The sequence below is a fragment of the Petaurus breviceps genome, unplaced genomic scaffold (assembly GCF_028583685.1).
Source record: "Petaurus breviceps papuanus isolate PSGF00001 unplaced genomic scaffold, PetGlider_PUasm1.0 355, whole genome shotgun sequence".
NCBI lineage: Eukaryota > Metazoa > Chordata > Mammalia > Diprotodontia > Petauridae > Petaurus > Petaurus breviceps.
The window spans coordinates 567,573-583,897 of NW_027186289.1; the positions used below are offsets into that span (position 1 = coordinate 567,573).

General features: G+C 57.6%; 4 protein-coding genes across 5 annotated transcripts in view; 2 read left to right on the top strand and 2 right to left on the bottom strand.

Annotated features, from left to right (window-relative positions):
• Window positions 1–6: 6 nt before the first annotated feature.
• On the top strand, window positions 7–1,470 carry UBE2S (ubiquitin conjugating enzyme E2 S). The gene is made up of 4 exons (XM_069097280.1): window positions 7–221; window positions 567–714; window positions 791–981; window positions 1,066–1,470. Exons 1-4 carry the CDS (start codon window positions 219–221, stop codon window positions 1,369–1,371), a joined length of 648 nt encoding a protein of 215 aa, XP_068953381.1. The 5' UTR covers window positions 7–218; the 3' UTR covers window positions 1,372–1,470.
• A 3,189-nt stretch (window positions 1,471–4,659) lies between these two features.
• RPL28 (ribosomal protein L28) lies at window positions 4,660–5,675 on the bottom strand. Its single transcript, XM_069097285.1, has 5 exons — window positions 5,572–5,675; window positions 5,368–5,456; window positions 5,158–5,281; window positions 4,908–5,026; window positions 4,660–4,790 (listed from the first exon to the last, which is right to left on the bottom strand). The coding sequence occupies exons 2-5, from the start codon at window positions 5,446–5,448 to the stop codon at window positions 4,701–4,703; spliced, it is 414 nt and encodes a 137-aa protein (XP_068953386.1). The 5' UTR covers window positions 5,449–5,456; window positions 5,572–5,675; the 3' UTR covers window positions 4,660–4,700.
• Window positions 5,676–7,090: 1,415 nt separating this feature from the next.
• On the top strand, window positions 7,091–10,260 carry TMEM238 (transmembrane protein 238). The gene is made up of 2 exons (XM_069097284.1): window positions 7,091–7,693; window positions 10,114–10,260. Exon 1 carries the CDS (start codon window positions 7,156–7,158, stop codon window positions 7,678–7,680), a length of 525 nt encoding a protein of 174 aa, XP_068953385.1. The 5' UTR covers window positions 7,091–7,155; the 3' UTR covers window positions 7,681–7,693; window positions 10,114–10,260.
• Window positions 10,261–12,969: 2,709 nt separating this feature from the next.
• Window positions 12,970–16,325, bottom strand: part of TMEM190 (transmembrane protein 190) — a 4,771-nt gene continuing 1,415 nt past the window's right edge. Inside the window, exons 1-5 of one of the 2 annotated variants that reach the window (XM_069097294.1) lie at window positions 14,839–14,896; window positions 14,708–14,743; window positions 14,287–14,412; window positions 13,850–13,934; window positions 12,970–13,480 (exon numbers count right to left, since the gene is read on the bottom strand). In XM_069097294.1, the coding sequence (XP_068953395.1) occupies window positions 13,228–13,480; window positions 13,850–13,934; window positions 14,287–14,412; window positions 14,708–14,743; window positions 14,839–14,896 (558 nt within the window). In that variant the 3' untranslated portion in view covers window positions 12,970–13,227. Of the gene's footprint in view, window positions 13,481–13,849; window positions 13,935–13,962; window positions 14,744–14,838; window positions 14,897–15,142; window positions 15,344–16,325 lie in introns of those variants that run through there. The other variant, XR_011170066.1, reaches the window with a different exon arrangement.

Consider the following 16,325-nt stretch of genomic DNA (forward strand, 5'->3'; position numbering starts at 1 on the left):
GGCGGCGGCGGCGGCGGCAGCTGAGGCACAGGACCGGGAGCGGGTGCGGCCCGAGGCCGGGCCCGGCGCCGAGGAGGCGGCCGCGGCGGAAGAGGGGGAGGAGTCGGAGCCCGGGCGCGCCGGGCACGCGGGGGAGGCGGCCCCCTCCCCCGACCCCCCATCTCCGAGGCCATCCCGAGGAGGGGGCTTGGGGGGAGCCGCCCCCGGGCCCCGGCGACATGGTGAGTTGGGCGGGGGGGAGGCCCGAGCTAGGCCTCCGGGTGTCCAGTGGAAGAGGAGCTGGGCCAGGGAGGCAGGCCCTGGTGTCCAGCCTGGAGGCGGCGGCCCTGGCCAGGACGGGCCCCAGCGGCGGCCATCCCGGTGGGTGCCTCCTGGTGGGGGGGGGGGGCCCGGTGCCCCCCGGGGTCCCAAGCCCCCCCCCCCCCCCCCCCCCCCCGTGATGGGCAGAATGAATGGGTCCCACTTGCGTGTGCGCTCACGCGTGTCCATGTCCCTGGGGGGCGGGGGGCGGGGTTCCCAGGGCCCGCCCCATCCCAGCCCGCTGCCTTCCCTTCCCGCGGCCCCAGAACTCCAACGTGGAGAACCTGCCCCCCCACATCATCCGCCTGGTCTACAAGGAAGTGACGACGCTGACCTCGGACCCCCCCGACGGCATCAAGGTGTTCCCCAATGAGGAGGACCTGACGGACCTGCAGGTCACCATCGAGGGCCCAGGTCAGCGCCGCGCCCCTCCCACCCGCCGCCCCGCCCCCTCCCGCCGGCGCTCACCCTGTGCCCCTTGTCTCGGCAGAGGGGACCCCCTACGCCGGCGGCCTGTTCCGCATGAAGCTGCTCCTGGGCAAGGACTTCCCGGCCGCGCCCCCCAAGGGCTTCTTCCTCACCAAGATCTTCCACCCTAACGTGGGGGCCAACGGCGAGATCTGCGTCAACGTGCTCAAGAGAGACTGGACAGCCGAGCTGGGCATCCGCCACGTGCTGCTGGTGAGCCGGGCAGGGGCGCCGCGTGGGGGGGGGGGGGCCCCGCCGGCGGCCCCCCCCCCCTTCATCTGCCCCCTCCTCGCGCAGACCATCAAGTGCCTTCTGATCCACCCGAACCCGGAGTCGGCGCTGAATGAGGAGGCTGGCCGCTTGCTCCTGGAGGACTACGAGGAATATGCAGCCCGCGCGCGGCTGCTGACGGAGATCCACGGCGGGGCCGGGGGCCCGGGCGCCCGGGGGGGGCCCGGGGGGGCCGAGGCCGGGGCCTCCTCCTCATCCCCTCCAGGCCCCGGGGCCGAGGGCCCCATGGCCAAGAAGCATGCCGGGGAACGAGAGAAGAAGCAGGCTGCCAAGAAGAAGACGGAGAAGAAGCGGGCTCTGCGAAGGCTGTAGGGGGGCCCCCCACCGGGAAGGCGCGGGGGAGGGGCCGCTTTTGTATCTCACTAAGTTATTTAAGTTATGGTGGGGGGGGCAGTGGGAGGGGGGCTGGGGTTTTTTCTAAAATAAAGTTGAAAAAGCAGCACGTGAAGGTTCACATGATTGAGGTTGAGAGACCTGCCGGACCACCTTCACTGGGTCTGCTTGCTCCAGCACAACCGGTGGTTGGAGCCAAGGGGCCCTCACATCACGCTCGGGCCTTTCTGTTCTCCCCTGATGGGCTCTCTGCTGGGTGCCAGAGGTGGCTTCAGAGTCTGAGATGAGCCTGGGCTCCATGGGGTCTGAATCTAGAGCTCTGAAGCTCAGAAGCTGCCGCTGGGGCCCGTCCGCTGCAGTCTTGGCTTCAGGTTGATCCACCTTAGGAATTCTGGAGTCGGTGCTCTTCATTCGGGGTCCTCTCCTCCTTTGGCAAGGGCTGGCACCAGTGCCCTCCCATCCCCTAGTCTTGAACACGAAATGCTGGGCTAGGCTCACCACTCGATGGGTTAGATGTCCTTTGGTCACTCTACTGGCAAAGGAAACCCCGGTCTACAGAGACTCCGGGGAAGAGAATGACGTTTGTTGGAAACAAGCAGAATGGGGAGCTGAGGCCAGTGGTCAGGACTGGGTTCTCAACACAATGTAGGGGATTAGGCTCCTGAGGCTTGGAGCAAGGCCGCAGATGAGCTCCCAAGGGGTGAGTGGGCCAAGAAGTGGGTCTAGAATGCCCAGGCTTCTGCTCCTAATTCACAAGGCCTTGGGACCTTGCATGTATTTAAACCCAAAGCCTTGAAACTATGAGGGGTTGAAGATGCCAGAGAGAGAAAAGGGGCCCCTGGAAGAGACTAGGGAAGGGTAGGCAGAGCCCTGGCCAAGCCCCGGCCTGAGGGTCAGCAGTTACACAAGCCCTGCCCAGGAGCTGGTCAAGCCTGGTGCCAGGGACATAGGCAGTCACCTGAAAGCAGCGGGCTTCCACTCTGAGCAGGGTGCTGGACACCCAGAAAGAGCCTCGAGCTCCTAGCGGCCGATGAACTGGCTACATGAACGGACCCAGACTGACTCCCAGACACTCAGCCCAATCAATGCTAATTGTGCTCAGGGGCTACCTAGCCAATTAGGTGGTGTGAACACACAGGCTAACGCCTCATCTTGGCTTCGTTTCCATTAATTTGTCCGAAGCATAATTCTGATTGGAGCTGCCCATTCAAGAACATGGGCAGTTTTTTTCTGTACAGATTTGGGCTTATTTCTATTGTGCCCTCCCCCCCAACCCCAGCCTAATTGCTTGGGCTTTGCCCAACATATAATTCTCACCTGTTATCTCAGACTTCTGCAGACCTCTCCTTGCTAAGTAATTTTCCACACACACACCCCCATAGCCCCAGGACTAAACCCCAAATCACATAGCTAGGGGGATGCCCCATCTCCAGCACCTCCATCCACAAGAAGCCCTTTGCTGTGCCTTCTCTCAGATACATTCTGCACCCGTTTTGTTTGTATATACTGGTTTTTATGTTGTCTCGTCCACTAGGCAGTTGAGAATCCCTAGGAGCAGGGATTCTGCCTTCTCTGTTTAGCCCTCAGCGGTGCCTGGCACACAGTAGGTCCTTAATAAATGTCTGCTGACTCCCTGATATATCCCCCATAGTGCCCCCAGGCCTATCTGGCCTCCTCCTGTTCCCCCAACAGGCCATCTTCAAGGTGATACATCCCCAGGGAAGATGCTCCTCTAGGAGGAAGAGAAATTAGCCCAGAGCCGAGCTGTGGGCAGCGCCAGCCCTCCCCCACACCGAGCTACCAGAGCAAGGGGCCCTTCATTAGCTCCCCCCCTAGCAACAGAAATCACTCCACAGCAAACCCTAAGCAAGGAGGGTCACTCTGTACCAATCCCCTAGCAACAGAGGCCACTCCATAGCAACCCAGACAAAAGCTACCTCTTCTTCCCTTCCCGGCAGCAGAGGCTTCCTTTCGGGGGTCCTCACAAGTACCATTTCACGGATACCCAAACGTGGGGGACAAAGGATCTTCCCCCGAAACCAAGGACTCCAGGATTGCTTCCCCTCCCCCTGCAACCACCAGAACCTCCTTGCCCACCCAGACAAGATTGCAGCGGGTGAGCTTCATGAAAAAGGAGCACAAGACATCGCTCTATTCATCAGGTCCAAAGCCCTGGGCCGTTATCTTCTATCTCCTAAATAATCCCCACATTAGCCAAGAGAGCATCAGAAAACGAGGGGGTGGGGCGAAGGCAGCAGGATGGCTCAGCCATAGCAACTCGAAATGAGCTTTTCCATAGCAACCGGAGATAGGTGCTCCATAGCAACCGGCAGCCCCGGCCAATGCGGGAACCAGTTACAAGCTGGAGCTCCCCTGATCATCTCCAGGTCCCAGCTGCTCTCACTGCCTCTCCCCTCATCCTCACCTGAGTCACAAGCACCTTAAGGACATGAGTTCTGAAATACGGAAAGGTGAGAGGGAGGGATGGGGGTGAAGGACTAAAGCTCCCTCATACTGCAGGATGTCAGCTTTATGGGGGTGGGCTGTGTGTGTGAACCAGCTAAAAGGGAGCTGGTTTGGATGCCAGCAAGGCATACAAGCTCTAGTAACTTGGGGAAAGGACCCTAGGACCTCTGTTGAAGCAGTGATGGGGACTGAAACCAAGTCACCCAGGGGCCATAAACACTGGGTTCTAGGAAAGGCTCCCTAACTGGCACAATTAGCCCTGGGCCCAGAGGCAGGATTCCCAAGGGATACAACAAAGGACCCCATTTGCCTATAGCCACCAGATAAACCTGGGATGTTAAGGCTCCAGCTTCCTTACTTGTACATTAACTTCCCTCTTTTTGGAAGCAGTCAGGATGAAGTGACTTGCCTAGGGTAACACCACTATTAAGTTTCTGAGGCAAGATCTGAATTCAGGTCCTTCTGAATAAAGGGCTGGTGCTCCACGCACCACACCTCCAACCTGCCCCTGAAAGAGCTTTTTTCTTCCTTCAAGGTCCCTCCAATCCTCAAAGACCCATCTCACACCCTCACTGCAGAGATGGGACCAGGCCCCCTCCCCCTTCCCTGCTCAATGAGCACAACTTCCCTCTAAGGTGGGTCATAGAACACCCCACCTCCTTTCAGCCCCTCTAAGAGGCAATGACTGATTAGATGCTGGAGACTGGGCAGAAAGCCCTCCTTCCCTAAGCACTGCTACCCATCGAGGGGACGGTTTCCTTCCCTTTGGGAGAAGGAAAAGAAGAGGCGGCAGAGACAAGGTGGGCAGTCTGACTTTATTAGCCAAGGGCAGGCCTGGCCCCTCAGGTGCTTTTGGGGGGACGTGTCCGCTTCTTCTTCACCACCACTGGCTTCTGGCTCCGAAGGATGGCGCTGGCCCTGCGCAGAGCAGCCTAGGAAGGAAGAGGAAGGCGAAGGCGGGCCTGAGGGAGGAATCCCCCTTCCGCACTCCTGGCTGGCCTCGGCAGCAGCCGGGCCCCTGCCACCCGCCCCTCGGCCCAGGCTCTCACCATGCGGAGGTCTTTCCGGTACTTGTTCTTGCGGATGATGTGCCGCACGCTGTTAAGTGTGGCCCGGGCATTCTTGTTGATGGTGGTCCTGACGTAGGAGGTGGCAGGCTTCCTCTGACCTGAGGGGAGAGAGCAGGGGTCTGGGGCGGCTGCAGCACCTCCCCCCCGGGAGGAGGGGGGCGCGGGCTCCCAGGGCCCCAAGAGAAGCCGCCTCCCCCTCCCGGGGCACGCTCCCCGGGGCAGCGCCCACCTGCCCGCCGCTTCAGCACCACCACGATCCCCTTGCCGTCGGCTGCCGGCTCGATGCCCACCGTCTTCCGGTGAATCAACCCGTTGTAACGGAACGAGTTCCGGGCCTTGAGGTTGTTGGGCTCCTGCGGCGGGAGGGGCGGTGAGGGGGGGCCCGGGCCGGGGCGCCCCCCCCCCCCCGCCGGGCTCCCCCCCCCCGGGCCCCACTCACGGTGCTGTACGTCTGCTTGTTGCGCTTGATGAGGAAGCTGGAGCAGTTCCGAAGGACCATCCACTGCAGGTGGGCCGACATGGCGGGGGCTGGGGGCGACAAGGGGCGGTCAGGACACGGGGTGAGGGCCCAGAGACCTGGGGGGAGGAGACCCTCGGGCGGCGGCGTTCAGAGCCACGAGGGGCGAGCAGAGTCCGCCATTACCTGCTCTCGCGGCGGCTCCCGGAGACGGAAAGGAGGCTGGCGGGGGCGGGGCGGAGGCTTTAATAACCCTGCGCGTTTCCGCTTCCGCTCGGCTGGGCTCGGGCGGGTCCGGAATCCTTCGGCGGCCCTCCTCGGCCCCGCCCCCCCGCCTGGGCTCGCTCGGGCGTTTCCGGAGCCTTTCGGCCGGCCCCGGCCGCCTGGCTGTGACGAGCACGGCCGCTAGGTGGCGCAGCGGGTGAAGCGCTGGCCCGCAGGCAGCAGGGCCGGAGCCCAGATCCTAGGAGCCCCTGGGCCGCTCGGGCCACGTACCCCACGTGTGCCCAAAGGCTCCAGCCCAGAGAAGGGTCTCGGCCGCCCTTGCGGTCCCTGTCCCCGCCGCTGTCCGAGCTGGCCGGCCCAGAAGGGCCTCATAAGCATTGATTAAGCGCCTGCTGTGTGCCGAGCCCGCGCTCCCCGCCCCCAGCGGCCCCACCCCCCACGGCTGACAAGGGGCCGGAGCTCGGACTTGCACAGGGTCCCGAGACCCCAGCTCTGCTTCCATGGCCCACTTATTAAGCACCGACTGCATGCAGGCCCTGGGGCCAGAAAGGCTGTAGGGAGGGGCGGGTCTGGGGGTCAGTACTGGCCCTGGAGCAGCCTGGCCACGCATGGCCATAGGGAGCCGCAGAAGGTTGTAGAGGAGCTGCAGCCCCATCAGATCCCAGAATTCAGAGCACTTTGGGCTGCCGGGGAGGAGCCCCTGCAGAGGAGGAGGCCCAAGGCCAGGAGGCACATCATCAATCCAACTTATTCAGTGCCTGCTGGGCTCCTGGCGCTCCCATTGGGACCCCCAGGGATGCTGGGGCAGAGCCTCGGCTTGGAGCCGTGTGACCTTGGACGGGACCCTCCCCTCCCTTCCCGGTTTCCCTCTCTATAAATGAGGTGACTCGCTGTAGAGAGAAGGGGGAAGGGCCCAAGGATGTCTGAGGAGCAGACACAGGATAGTCGTTTTGGGGCCTGCAGCCCGCCCTGGCCCTCCAGCAGGCCGTGCCTTCTCTGTCCCTCAGTTTCCCCAGCCTTATGGAGCCAGAGGGGTGGGCTCTGAGTTCCGTGGCTTGAGCTCCAGCCAGAGCCACTTCACACCGCGGCCCCCTGGGATCTGAGGCCCCCCCTCCTGGGCTGGCCCCGGACCGCCCAGCGCCACTCCTGAGGCGGGAGGCCCAGCCCAATCAGCGCACCTCTCCGAGATGTGTGACCTAGCTAAAGTCACTCGGAAAGTGGGTGGCCTGGGCCTCCCGCCCTCTGGTCTGGGTGGCAGGTGCACTCTGGAAGGCGTTTCCTGCTGGGCACAGTTCAGGGCGAGCCCCCCTCCCGGGTTCCCCTCGCAGTGTCCCAGATTTCCAGGGTCCATGATACCCCCTCTCTCTGGGATCCTCCACCCAGCCCCTTTCCCTTCGCCTTCTAGACCTCAGCCTCTACCCAAGACCCAGGAAACAGAGAAGGCTGGGCTCGGCTCCCTCCTCCCCTAATCCCGCCCAGTGGGGCTCTCACCCCGGAACCTGTCTGACCGGTTCCCTGGGGCTCCCCCCCTCAGCGAGCCGGGCCATGGCCACCGCCTCCTCTTCCTCCTCCCCGTGCCCCGGGCCTGCTTCAGTGGCTCCCGGAGCCCAGGCTCCTGCCACCCGGGCATCCCCTGCCTCTTCAGGCCTGGGCCGCTGCCGGGTAGCCCTGCTGCTGGCTGTGGGCCTGGACGTGGCCGGGATGGTGGCCTTGCTGACTGGCGTCTTTGCCCACCTCCAGGTCCAAGGCCGGGACTTCGGAGACCTGCTGATCTACACGGGGGCCCTCATGGTCTTCCTCAGCCTGCTCGGCTGGATCTTCTGGTACACGGGCAACATCGAGATCTCCCGCCAGGAGCTAGAGAGGGACTATGGCCGCAGGCCGGGTACCCTGGCCCGGCTGGCCCACAAGCTGTCCAGGCGCTGGTCTGCCCAGGCCGGCCCGGGCAGAGGGGCTGGGGCCCGAGGGGGACGGCGGGGTACCCCCAAGCAGCAGGCCCAGACGTCCCGCCGTGTCCGCCTGCAGCTGAGTGCGCTGGAGGCTTCGGGGGCAGGAGCAGGGATGGAGTGAGAGAGAGGCCCAGGTGAGAGGGGGGACCCCCTTCTGCACATCCGCATCTCTCCTCCAGCCGCACCCCATTGTTTCTCCCCCTGGACCGGTCAGGGGGGCCCTCCTCTGTGCTGTGTGCACACAGCCTTGTGCCTTGGGCCTCTTCTGTAACCCAAGGAGGAGGGGGCTGGATCAGTTATCCCCCATAGGCCTCCCCGTAACCCTATCGCTGCTAGTCATGCCTCCTCTGGGCTCTCAGTCTCCCAAGGGGCCTGGGAAGGAAAGGCCTCAATGAGCTCTGGTGTGGGTAGATCTGCCTTAGGGTTAGCTGGCTCCCCCAGCTCCCACCCTCTTCAGTCTCCATGCTTTTCAGAACTAAAGGGTTTTAGAGCTAGAAGGCCGTCTGCTACAGCTCACACCCCCAAAGGAGTCCTTATTACAGCATGACAGTGAGGAATTCCCTCACCTTTGCTTGCATACCTGTAGTTCTGGGATCCTCACTACCCCCAGGGTAGCCCATGCCCCTCCTGGGTAACCCAGTTAGAAAGTTCCCATTCAGCTGAAACTCTCCATGCTTCCAAATCATGGCTTCTTCAAATACTCAAAGGCAGCTCTCATGTTCACCCTCTGGCTTCTCTTTGCCAGTGTCACCACCCCCTCTTCATGGGATCCTCCAACAGTTCAAGCTGGATAGAGACCCTTCCCCAAAGGGAGCTGGAGTCTGACAGCAAAGAGTCCATACTGCCAGTCTGTCTGCTCCTTATTCCTAGACAGTCTACAGTCTCTGTAGCTGGCATCACATGGAGACCCACATTGGGCTTGCAGTCCACTAGGACCCTCAGATCCCTTCCAGTTAACTGTCTACCCATGACAAAGGGAGGAATGAAGTATGCTGCCTTGGAAGGGCACTCTGGGCATCCACACAGAAGCTGGAAGACCATTGGTTGGGGGTTAGAAAGGGGGTTTGTTCAGCTGTGAGTGGAAATATACGGTATGCATGTGTGTATATATATACACACACACACACATACACACACGTGTATGCACACGCATACATACATATACATATTCAGAAATGCTGTGATTTCTTTGCCTTCCATTCCCTTTCCTCAAGCCCCAGCTTCTGCTGTCTCCCAGTCAAGCTCTGCTGTGCCCAGCAATGTCTTCTTCTTTCCCTGTCTTTCTGTCCCCGTCTCTCTCCGTCCCTGTCTCTCTCCATCTCTGTCTCTCTCCATCTCTGTCTCTCTCTATCCCTGTCTCTATCTCTGGCTCTCCATCCCTGTCTCTCTCCATCTCTCTCTCCATCTCTGTCTCTATCTCTATTTCTCCATCCCTATCTCTTTCCATCTCTGTCTCTCCCTATCCCTGTCTCTATCTCTGGTTCTCCATCCCTGTCTCTCTCCATCTCTGTCTCTATCTCCGTTTCTCCATCCCTGTCTCTTTCCATCTCTGTCTCTCTCCATCTCTGTCTCTATCTCTGTCTCTCCATCCCTGTCTCTCTCCATCCCTGTCTCTGTCTCTCTCCATCCCTGTCTCTCTCCATCTCTGTCTCTCTCCATATCTGTCTCTCTCCATCCCTGTCTCTTTCCATCTCTATGTCTCTCCATCCCTGTCTCTGTCTCCCCATCTCTCTCTCTCCATCTCTGTCTCTCTCCATCCCTGTCTCTTTTCATCTCTATCTCTCTCCATCTCTGTCTCTTTCTCTGTCTCTCCACCTCTGTCTCTCTCCATCCCTGTCTCTTTCCATCTCTGTTTCTCTCCATCCCTGTCTCTGTTTCCCCATCTCTGTCTCTCTCCATCCCTGTCTCCCCATCTCTGTCTCTCTCCATCTCTCTCTCCATCCCTCTCTCTCCATCTCTGTCTCTCTCCATCCCTGTCTCTCTGTCTCTGTCTCTATCTCTGTATCTCCATCTCTGTCCCTCTCCATCCCTGTCTGTCTCCCTATCTCTGTCTCTCTCCATCTCTCTCTCCATCCCTGTCTCTGTTTCCCCATCTCTGTCTCTCTCCATCTCTGTCTCTCTCCATCCCTGTCTCTGTTTCCCCATCTCTGTCTCTCTCCATCTCTGTCTCTCTCCATCCCTGTCTCTTTCCATCTCTATCTCTCTCCACCTCTGGCTCTATCTCTGTCTCTCCATCTCCGTCTCTCTCTGTCTGTCTTCCGGTTCCTTTTTCTCTCAGCGAGCTCTCTTTTGCCTGCCCCCTTCTCTCCCCAGTCCCATTCTCTATCTCCATCCTTTTATTTTTCCCCATCCCCCTTTTCCTTACCCAGCACCTGCTGCATAGTAGGTACTTAATATTTCTCCTCTTCCATCCCCCCTATTGTATTTTCCCCTCAATCATCCCCTTCTTGATGGAGAATGGAGGAATGCCAGAGGTGCCATATGTGTGCACATCCCTTCTCCTTGAGGGTTTGGGGCTATGGCTGGCATGCTTATGATGTTCTCTCTCCACCAGGTGCCTACCCAAATCTGGATGGAATGGCAGACACCAAAATGGCCCCAATGACACAGAAGAGCCCCCTTTCCCTGCTCTCACCTCCTCCCCACTGTCTCTTCCCTTCTTCCCCATCAGTTGGCCTCTGGATAAAGACTCCCATCTCAACCTGGACTCCCATGTTTGTATCTTTGGGCACTTTTAGGAACCAGTTTAAGAACCTGGGGCTTGGGGTACCTTGCTCTTTCTCTCCCAACTTTCAGCACCAGAGAGACTTAACCTTCATTGGAGCTCCAAGGACTGGGGATGGGGTTCCCCTAATCATTGGACCTGGAGAGGTGAAGGGAGGGCCAGGCCCTTTCTCCACATCACCTCCCATTCCCTCTCCCCACTCTGGTCTCTTGTTGGTAGACAGGGACTCCGCCATCCGGGAATGATGAAGCCAACTATGGCTGCTTCTCCCATCCTTCCTCGTGCCCTTGCTGGATTCAGTCACCATTCACACTGATCATGGCAGAGTGAAGAAATGGCTGGATTTGTAGTCACAGACTAAGTCCAAACCCTGGCTCTGCCATGTTCTGTGTGACTGTAGACAAATCCCTTATTCTTCTGGGCTCCCCATAGATGAAATATGGGTATTAGGTGAATACAACCTCTGGCCCTCTCAGCTTTGAATCTCTGGTCCCATGACCATGAGGCCAAGTGAAACCTGAGGTTATGTCCTTGCATCCCCTATAATTGCTGAGCAGTCTTCAGAGTGTGGCTGAGGGGAACTCCCAGGGCTAGAGATTCTGACATCATGGATTTCAAATTGTCTGTAGAAAGAACACGCATGAGGGGCCAAAAGGGAGGCTGGCCCCAGATGGGATGGAAAGTTCTTAAGCATGAAATTCTGATGACCCAGAAGTGACTTTTCTGAGGGGAGGAGGAGTATGCCACCTGGAGAGAGATGTGGACAGGTCGAAAGCCCTCTGGAAAACTGGTGCCTCTGAGAAGACACATATAAAAGACTAAGAAGGGCATATAGCTGGAGATGAGTGCCCAAATGGGCTGTGGTCCTGTAATAATAATATTAGAGGGGCAAAAGTGTTAATGACCTGAGGCCGTCAAAGGATGTAAGGGCCATTCAATCAGGTCTGGCTTCCTGACCCTATTTGGGGTTTTCTGGGCAACATTATCAGAGTGGTTTACCACTTCCTTCTGCAGCTCATTTTATGGATGAGGAAACTGAAGGAAGTGGGGAAGCGACTTGTTCAGTAAGTGCCTGAGGCTGCATCTGAACTCACAAAGAGGAGTTTTCCTGACTCCAGGCCTGGTGCTCTAACCCCTGAGACACCTGGCTGTCCCTAAGCAGCTGTACTGAGGGAAAAAGAATAAGGAAGAGCCAGTGGTCGGTATCTCTGGGACGGGGCGGGGGGTGGGGGGAGTACATGGGTGGCGGGACACGGTGCTACTCGATGGACCCCTGCTGGGCCTTTTTCCTCTTTACTTTCAGGAAGGTATTAGATGGGGGAGATCTCTGAGCATGTCATAAGAGAGCCTGTGAGCTGGCCTCCCCTCACCCAGATGAATGCCATCCTCTTTGGGTCCTGAGAAAACTGGTGCATTGCTCAGCTACTGTTCATGATCATAAGAGTTAACAGACCCAGAAAGGTGGCAGGAGCCTGGAGAGGGTCAGGTGCCACCAGCAATTCCCAAAGGGGAGGAATTCTTCAGAATCTAGGCCAGGGAGGCCAGAATTCAGCCAAGCAGTGAGTTGTGAACAAGCAGCAGATTTGTGATCCCCTTCTAGTCCTGGCCGGGGCCTTTGGAGGCAGCCTTCACTCCCTGGGGGTCAGCTTAGTGATGACCAGCCCTGTGGGCTCCACTGGCACAGTCATGACATGAGGCGGCATCAGAGGAAGATGTCAGTTAAGTTTCATTCTCTGCCAAAGGAAAGATTTAGACTCAATGACCTCCAAGGTCCCCATCCAGCTCTTGGCCTAGTGTCAGTAGAAGGTAACAAAATTTAATCTAGTAAGCTTTGAGATCAGGGGTGAAATCAGCTCAGGCCGTCATCGTGGTATTGTGGAGAAAGAGATAGGAAGGCTTGGGTGCGAGACCTAGCTGCCAGTGGCATGTTCAGGGTTTGTGGCCCCAGCCACATGACCTCTTGATGCCCTGGACAGCTCTCAAACTTTTAAGTCAAAGAGCTGTCTTCTATCTACATCAGAGGAGGAAATTTCCTCCTTACATCAAGGAAACCGCAAGTTTAGTGGGGGCAGGGACTTGGAATAGTGCTGGTGGAGGGAAGAAGAAAGAAAGAGTCAAGGATCTTAGAGGACTGCAAACCCAAGAAACTACAGTGCTATGGAAGCCGTGGAAGTTAGAAGGTGCTTAGGTGGTGTGGAGAGAGGCTTAGTGTCAGCCTAGGCCCGGGAAGCTCTGGCTTGTATCTGGCCAGCTCTGGAGCTGTTCCTCCTAATGGGTGCTGCCCAGAATTCTGGCCCAGTGGTCAGAGAAGGGCCAGAGAAAGGAGGATAAATTTCAGTATTTAGCTGAAATTTAGGGCTATTCTATGGAAGGGCTGTTCTATGGAAGAGGGATTAGCTTAGCTCTCTCTGGTCCCAGAAGGGAGACCCCAGGCAGTGGGCCAAAGTCCCAGAAGCAGATTTGGCTTCTTAAGAGTGAGGGCTGCACCAGAGTGAGTAGAAGGAGCTGCCTTTGGAGGTGGTGAGCCCTCTCTCCCTAGAGGGTTTTAAGCAATAGCTGAATGACCATGTGGAGTGGTAAAGATTGTTCTTCTTTGGATCTGGGCCAGGTTGAACCAGATGCCTCAGAGGGCACTTCAGGCTCTGAGAAGGGTCTGCTAATGCTCTGAGGCCTCAGTGTTCTTGGCCTTCCTTCTGACCCCTTTTCCCCCAGTCCCTGGGGGTGTCCAGCTGCTGGGGAGACCTGTCCCCAGAGCGATAGGGCCTAGCAAGGTCCAAGGAACATCTCCCACTGCCTCCATGTCCTTCCTGCCCTCGGCCAGTCTAGAAGACTCTCCCATGGCCCTGGGGCTGGCCTGGAGTCCTGCAATAGACAAAGGTGTCAGGCCAAAAAAGCGAGGCAAGGGGGCTTGGACCAAGGCTCTATTTTGGGGGTGCGGCGCCCCTACTCATCACACTCATCTCCTTCTTCTTCCTCTTCCTGCTCCACCTCGCTGCCTTCCATGCCCTCTGTGGCATCATTCCCACACTGCTGAGGGCCACCTCCCTCGGCTGCTAGGAGAGGAGACTTCTCCTTGTTGAAGGAGAAGGAATGAGAAGAGATGGTGGAGAATTTCCGGGAGACTTTTGGCTTCTTTGTGTCACTCACGCGGCCTGGCATCTTCAGATTCTTATATAGGCCCCGGCGTTTGGCCCACCTGGAGGAGATGATCAGGTACTCGGTCAGCCAGCTATCGGTAGTGGCCCCGATGGCTACAATCCTTCAGAGTTGGCAAAATGGGTTCATTACTATTCCCATTTCACAGAGGGAGGGGCTGAGGCTCAGAGAGGGTTCGTCGGCTGATAGATCACAGACGAGCGCTAGAAAGGAGTTCAGAAGCCATGGAAAGTTACAGAACCCTAGCCCGGAGGAGCCAAAGGCTCTGGGAGCTGAGTCCCTCCACCCGCTTGCTTGAGGGGGACAGAGCAGTGGTCCCTGGAGGAGAAGAAGGGGCTTGCTGAGAGTGAAAAGAGGAGACAGATCCATACCCATCCCCTGGCCCCAAGCCCCAAATCTGGCCTCTCACCAGAAGAGACAGATGAGCATGGCGAGCGTGACCAGGCCAATGCACGTGAAGCTCAAGGTCCACAGGTGTTTCTTTCGCATGTTCTCTGGAGAGGAGAAGGCAGGCGGGCAGAGGCGCCAGACCCGGCTGTCTGGGACTCCTCAGCCACTTCTGCATCCAGGGACCCAGCCCGCCAAGCCTGGGGGACCCAGCCTGCCCCTTCACCCCCCTGCCTGCCTAACCCAGGGGTCTCAGGCCCCCCGGGAGTCCCAGGCCTCCAGGTCCTCCTTTCTTGTCTTCCTTGGCTGTCTAGTCATCTGTTATCCTCAAGGAATTGTAAATCCAATCCTCACTCCCTGCCTGAGTTGGAGGATCCAACAATCTAGGCTTCCCAGAACGAAAACGTTCAGGCCTCCGTTGCCCAGACTCCAGCAACTCCTTGAATGTCGTTCACCTACCGTCGGGTCTCTGGTGGTAGCAAATCCCTTCCTGATAACAGCAGCGCAGTCGAAGGCACAGGTTTGGGTTTTCGATGGCTGCCTGGCCCCCACATGCTTTCCTGTCCCACGTATCCCCTTTGCAGCCTATGGGAGGGGATGGGGACCAAACATCTTAGATCTCTCCTCCCACAGAGCTTCAGGAGTCCTGAGCCCCAGCACCCTCTGGATTAGGGACCTAGGAATCCTAATCTCCAGCCAGAGCCCCTATTGGAAAACTAGGCATCACAAACTTCTAGCCTGCTCCTTTATTGAGGACCCCAGTATCTTGATCTCCAGCTCTCTCCTCCCGCAGGGCCCTGGGCACAATGATTTATACAGCCTTTTCCTCCCTCAGGAAGCCGGGGGGTACAGGTCTCCAGCCAGGCCTCATCCAACTCACTCCACGGGTAAAAGAAACCTTGGATTCCATTCCCATCTGGAAGAGAAGAGGGGGAGTCCTGTTTGGGGGGGGGAGGCAGAGTCAGGAGCCTCCTAGCCTCTAGCCTCTCCCCCTGCACCCTTCCCCCTCACCAGCTCTGCCCATCACCAGCAGCAGGAGGCAGAGGGCAGGGATAGCAGCAGCCATCATGATGCCCCCAGGATCCCTCAGCTCGGGCTCCTAGTCCTCTGACCTTGGGGGTCTCTAGGGATCCTCCCCTGTGGTAACCTGAGCAACTAGCCTCGCCCCACCCTGGCCCAAGAGTCTAGAATCTTCTTGCTAGGGTGGATCTCTCCATGACTACCAGTGTCCCTGAGGGTGGGGCCTCTGGGAGCTCAGGACCTGAGTCCCCCCTTATTATGAGTTGCTGGCCTTTCCTCACCCTAAGCTCCCTACCTCTGTGGGCTGTGCCCGGGGTCTGGAACACGCTCCCTCCTGGCCACCATCTCTTGGAATCTCAAGCTTCTTCTGAACTCTGATGAATGCAGCCTCCCGCCTGAAGCCTTTCCTCACTTGACAGCTCCTAGTGGGAGGAATGGCCTTGTACTTAGGATCTGAGCTCTGACATCAACACTGGATGCATGAAGACACTGAAGCCTGAGAGAAGAGAAACTTGATTTGCCTGGGGCCTCAGGGCAAGTAGTAAGTGTCAGAAACTGGATTTGAACTTGGTCCTCTTGACTGCAGGTCCAACACCAAATGTCTCTCCTGATAGAAAGGAAGCTCCTTGAGGGCAGGTACTGTTTAATTTTTGCCTTTAAATCCCAAGGGCCTAGCCCAATATTGAGTTGGTGATTGAGAAGCATGTGCTGACTGATCAGGATTTGGAGATGTGGAGTGGAAGTGGGACAGAGGATACAGAGAGGGGATACAGCCTCAGAGGAGCAGGCTGGGGGCCTCTGGACTCACCCACCTGGAGCCAGTTCCCATGACTGAGCTTACCTCAATGAGCGTGTGTGATGTGTGCATGTGTGTGATGAGTGTGTTCATGTGTGTGATGAGTGTGTGAGCGATGAATGTGCGATGAGTGGGTTGTGATGAGTGTGTGCCTGTGTGTGTGAGTGTGTGTGAGTGTATGCATGTGTGATGAGCATGTGTGCATATGCATGATGAGTGTGTGATGTGTGTGTTCATGTGTATGATGAGTGTGTGATGAGTAGGTGTGTGATGAGTGTGTGCAATGATGAGTGTGTGGTGAGTGTGTCATAAGTGTATTGCACACATGTGTGTGATGAAAGGGTTGTATGCATATGTGTGAATGATGAATGTGTAATAAGTTTGTGTATGACGAGTGTGTATATGTGTGATGAGTGTGTGGTGGGTGTGTACATGTGCATTGTGTGATGTGTACAATGAGTGTGTATATGTGCATATGTATATGTATGATGAGTGTGTGTTCATGATGAATGTGTGATGAGTGGGTGTGTGATGAGTGTGTGCACATGTGTGTGATGAGTGTGATGAATGGGTGTGTGTGCAAATGTGTGTAAATGAGGAATGTGTGACAAGTCTGTGTATGATAAGTGTGTTTTCATGTGCATATGTGTGATGAGTGTGTGATGAATGGGTTTGTGATGAG

What these genes read in the sequence shown, in the direction of transcription:
- TMEM238 (XM_069097284.1), top strand. Translation starts at nt 7,156, where the DNA reads ATGGCCACCGCCTCCTCTTCCTCCTCCCCGTGCCCCGGGCCTGCTTCA.
- UBE2S (XM_069097280.1), top strand. An exon ending in GGTCACCATCGAGGGCCCAG is followed by an intron (nt 715 to 790) that starts GTCAGCGCCGCG and finishes TTGTCTCGGCAG; the next exon opens with AGGGGACCCCCTACGCCGGC. An exon ending in GCATCCGCCACGTGCTGCTG is followed by an intron (nt 982 to 1,065) that starts GTGAGCCGGGCA and finishes CTCCTCGCGCAG; the next exon opens with ACCATCAAGTGCCTTCTGAT.
- RPL28 (XM_069097285.1), bottom strand. Translation starts at nt 5,448, where the DNA reads ATGTCGGCCCACCTGCAGTGGATGGTCCTTCGGAACTGCTCCAGCTTC. An exon ending in GGTGCTGAAGCGGCGGGCAG is followed by an intron (nt 5,027 to 5,157) that starts GTGGGCGCTGCC and finishes CTCTCCCCTCAG; the next exon opens with GTCAGAGGAAGCCTGCCACC. An exon ending in ACCGGAAAGACCTCCGCATG is followed by an intron (nt 4,791 to 4,907) that starts GTGAGAGCCTGG and finishes CTTCCTTCCTAG; the next exon opens with GCTGCTCTGCGCAGGGCCAG.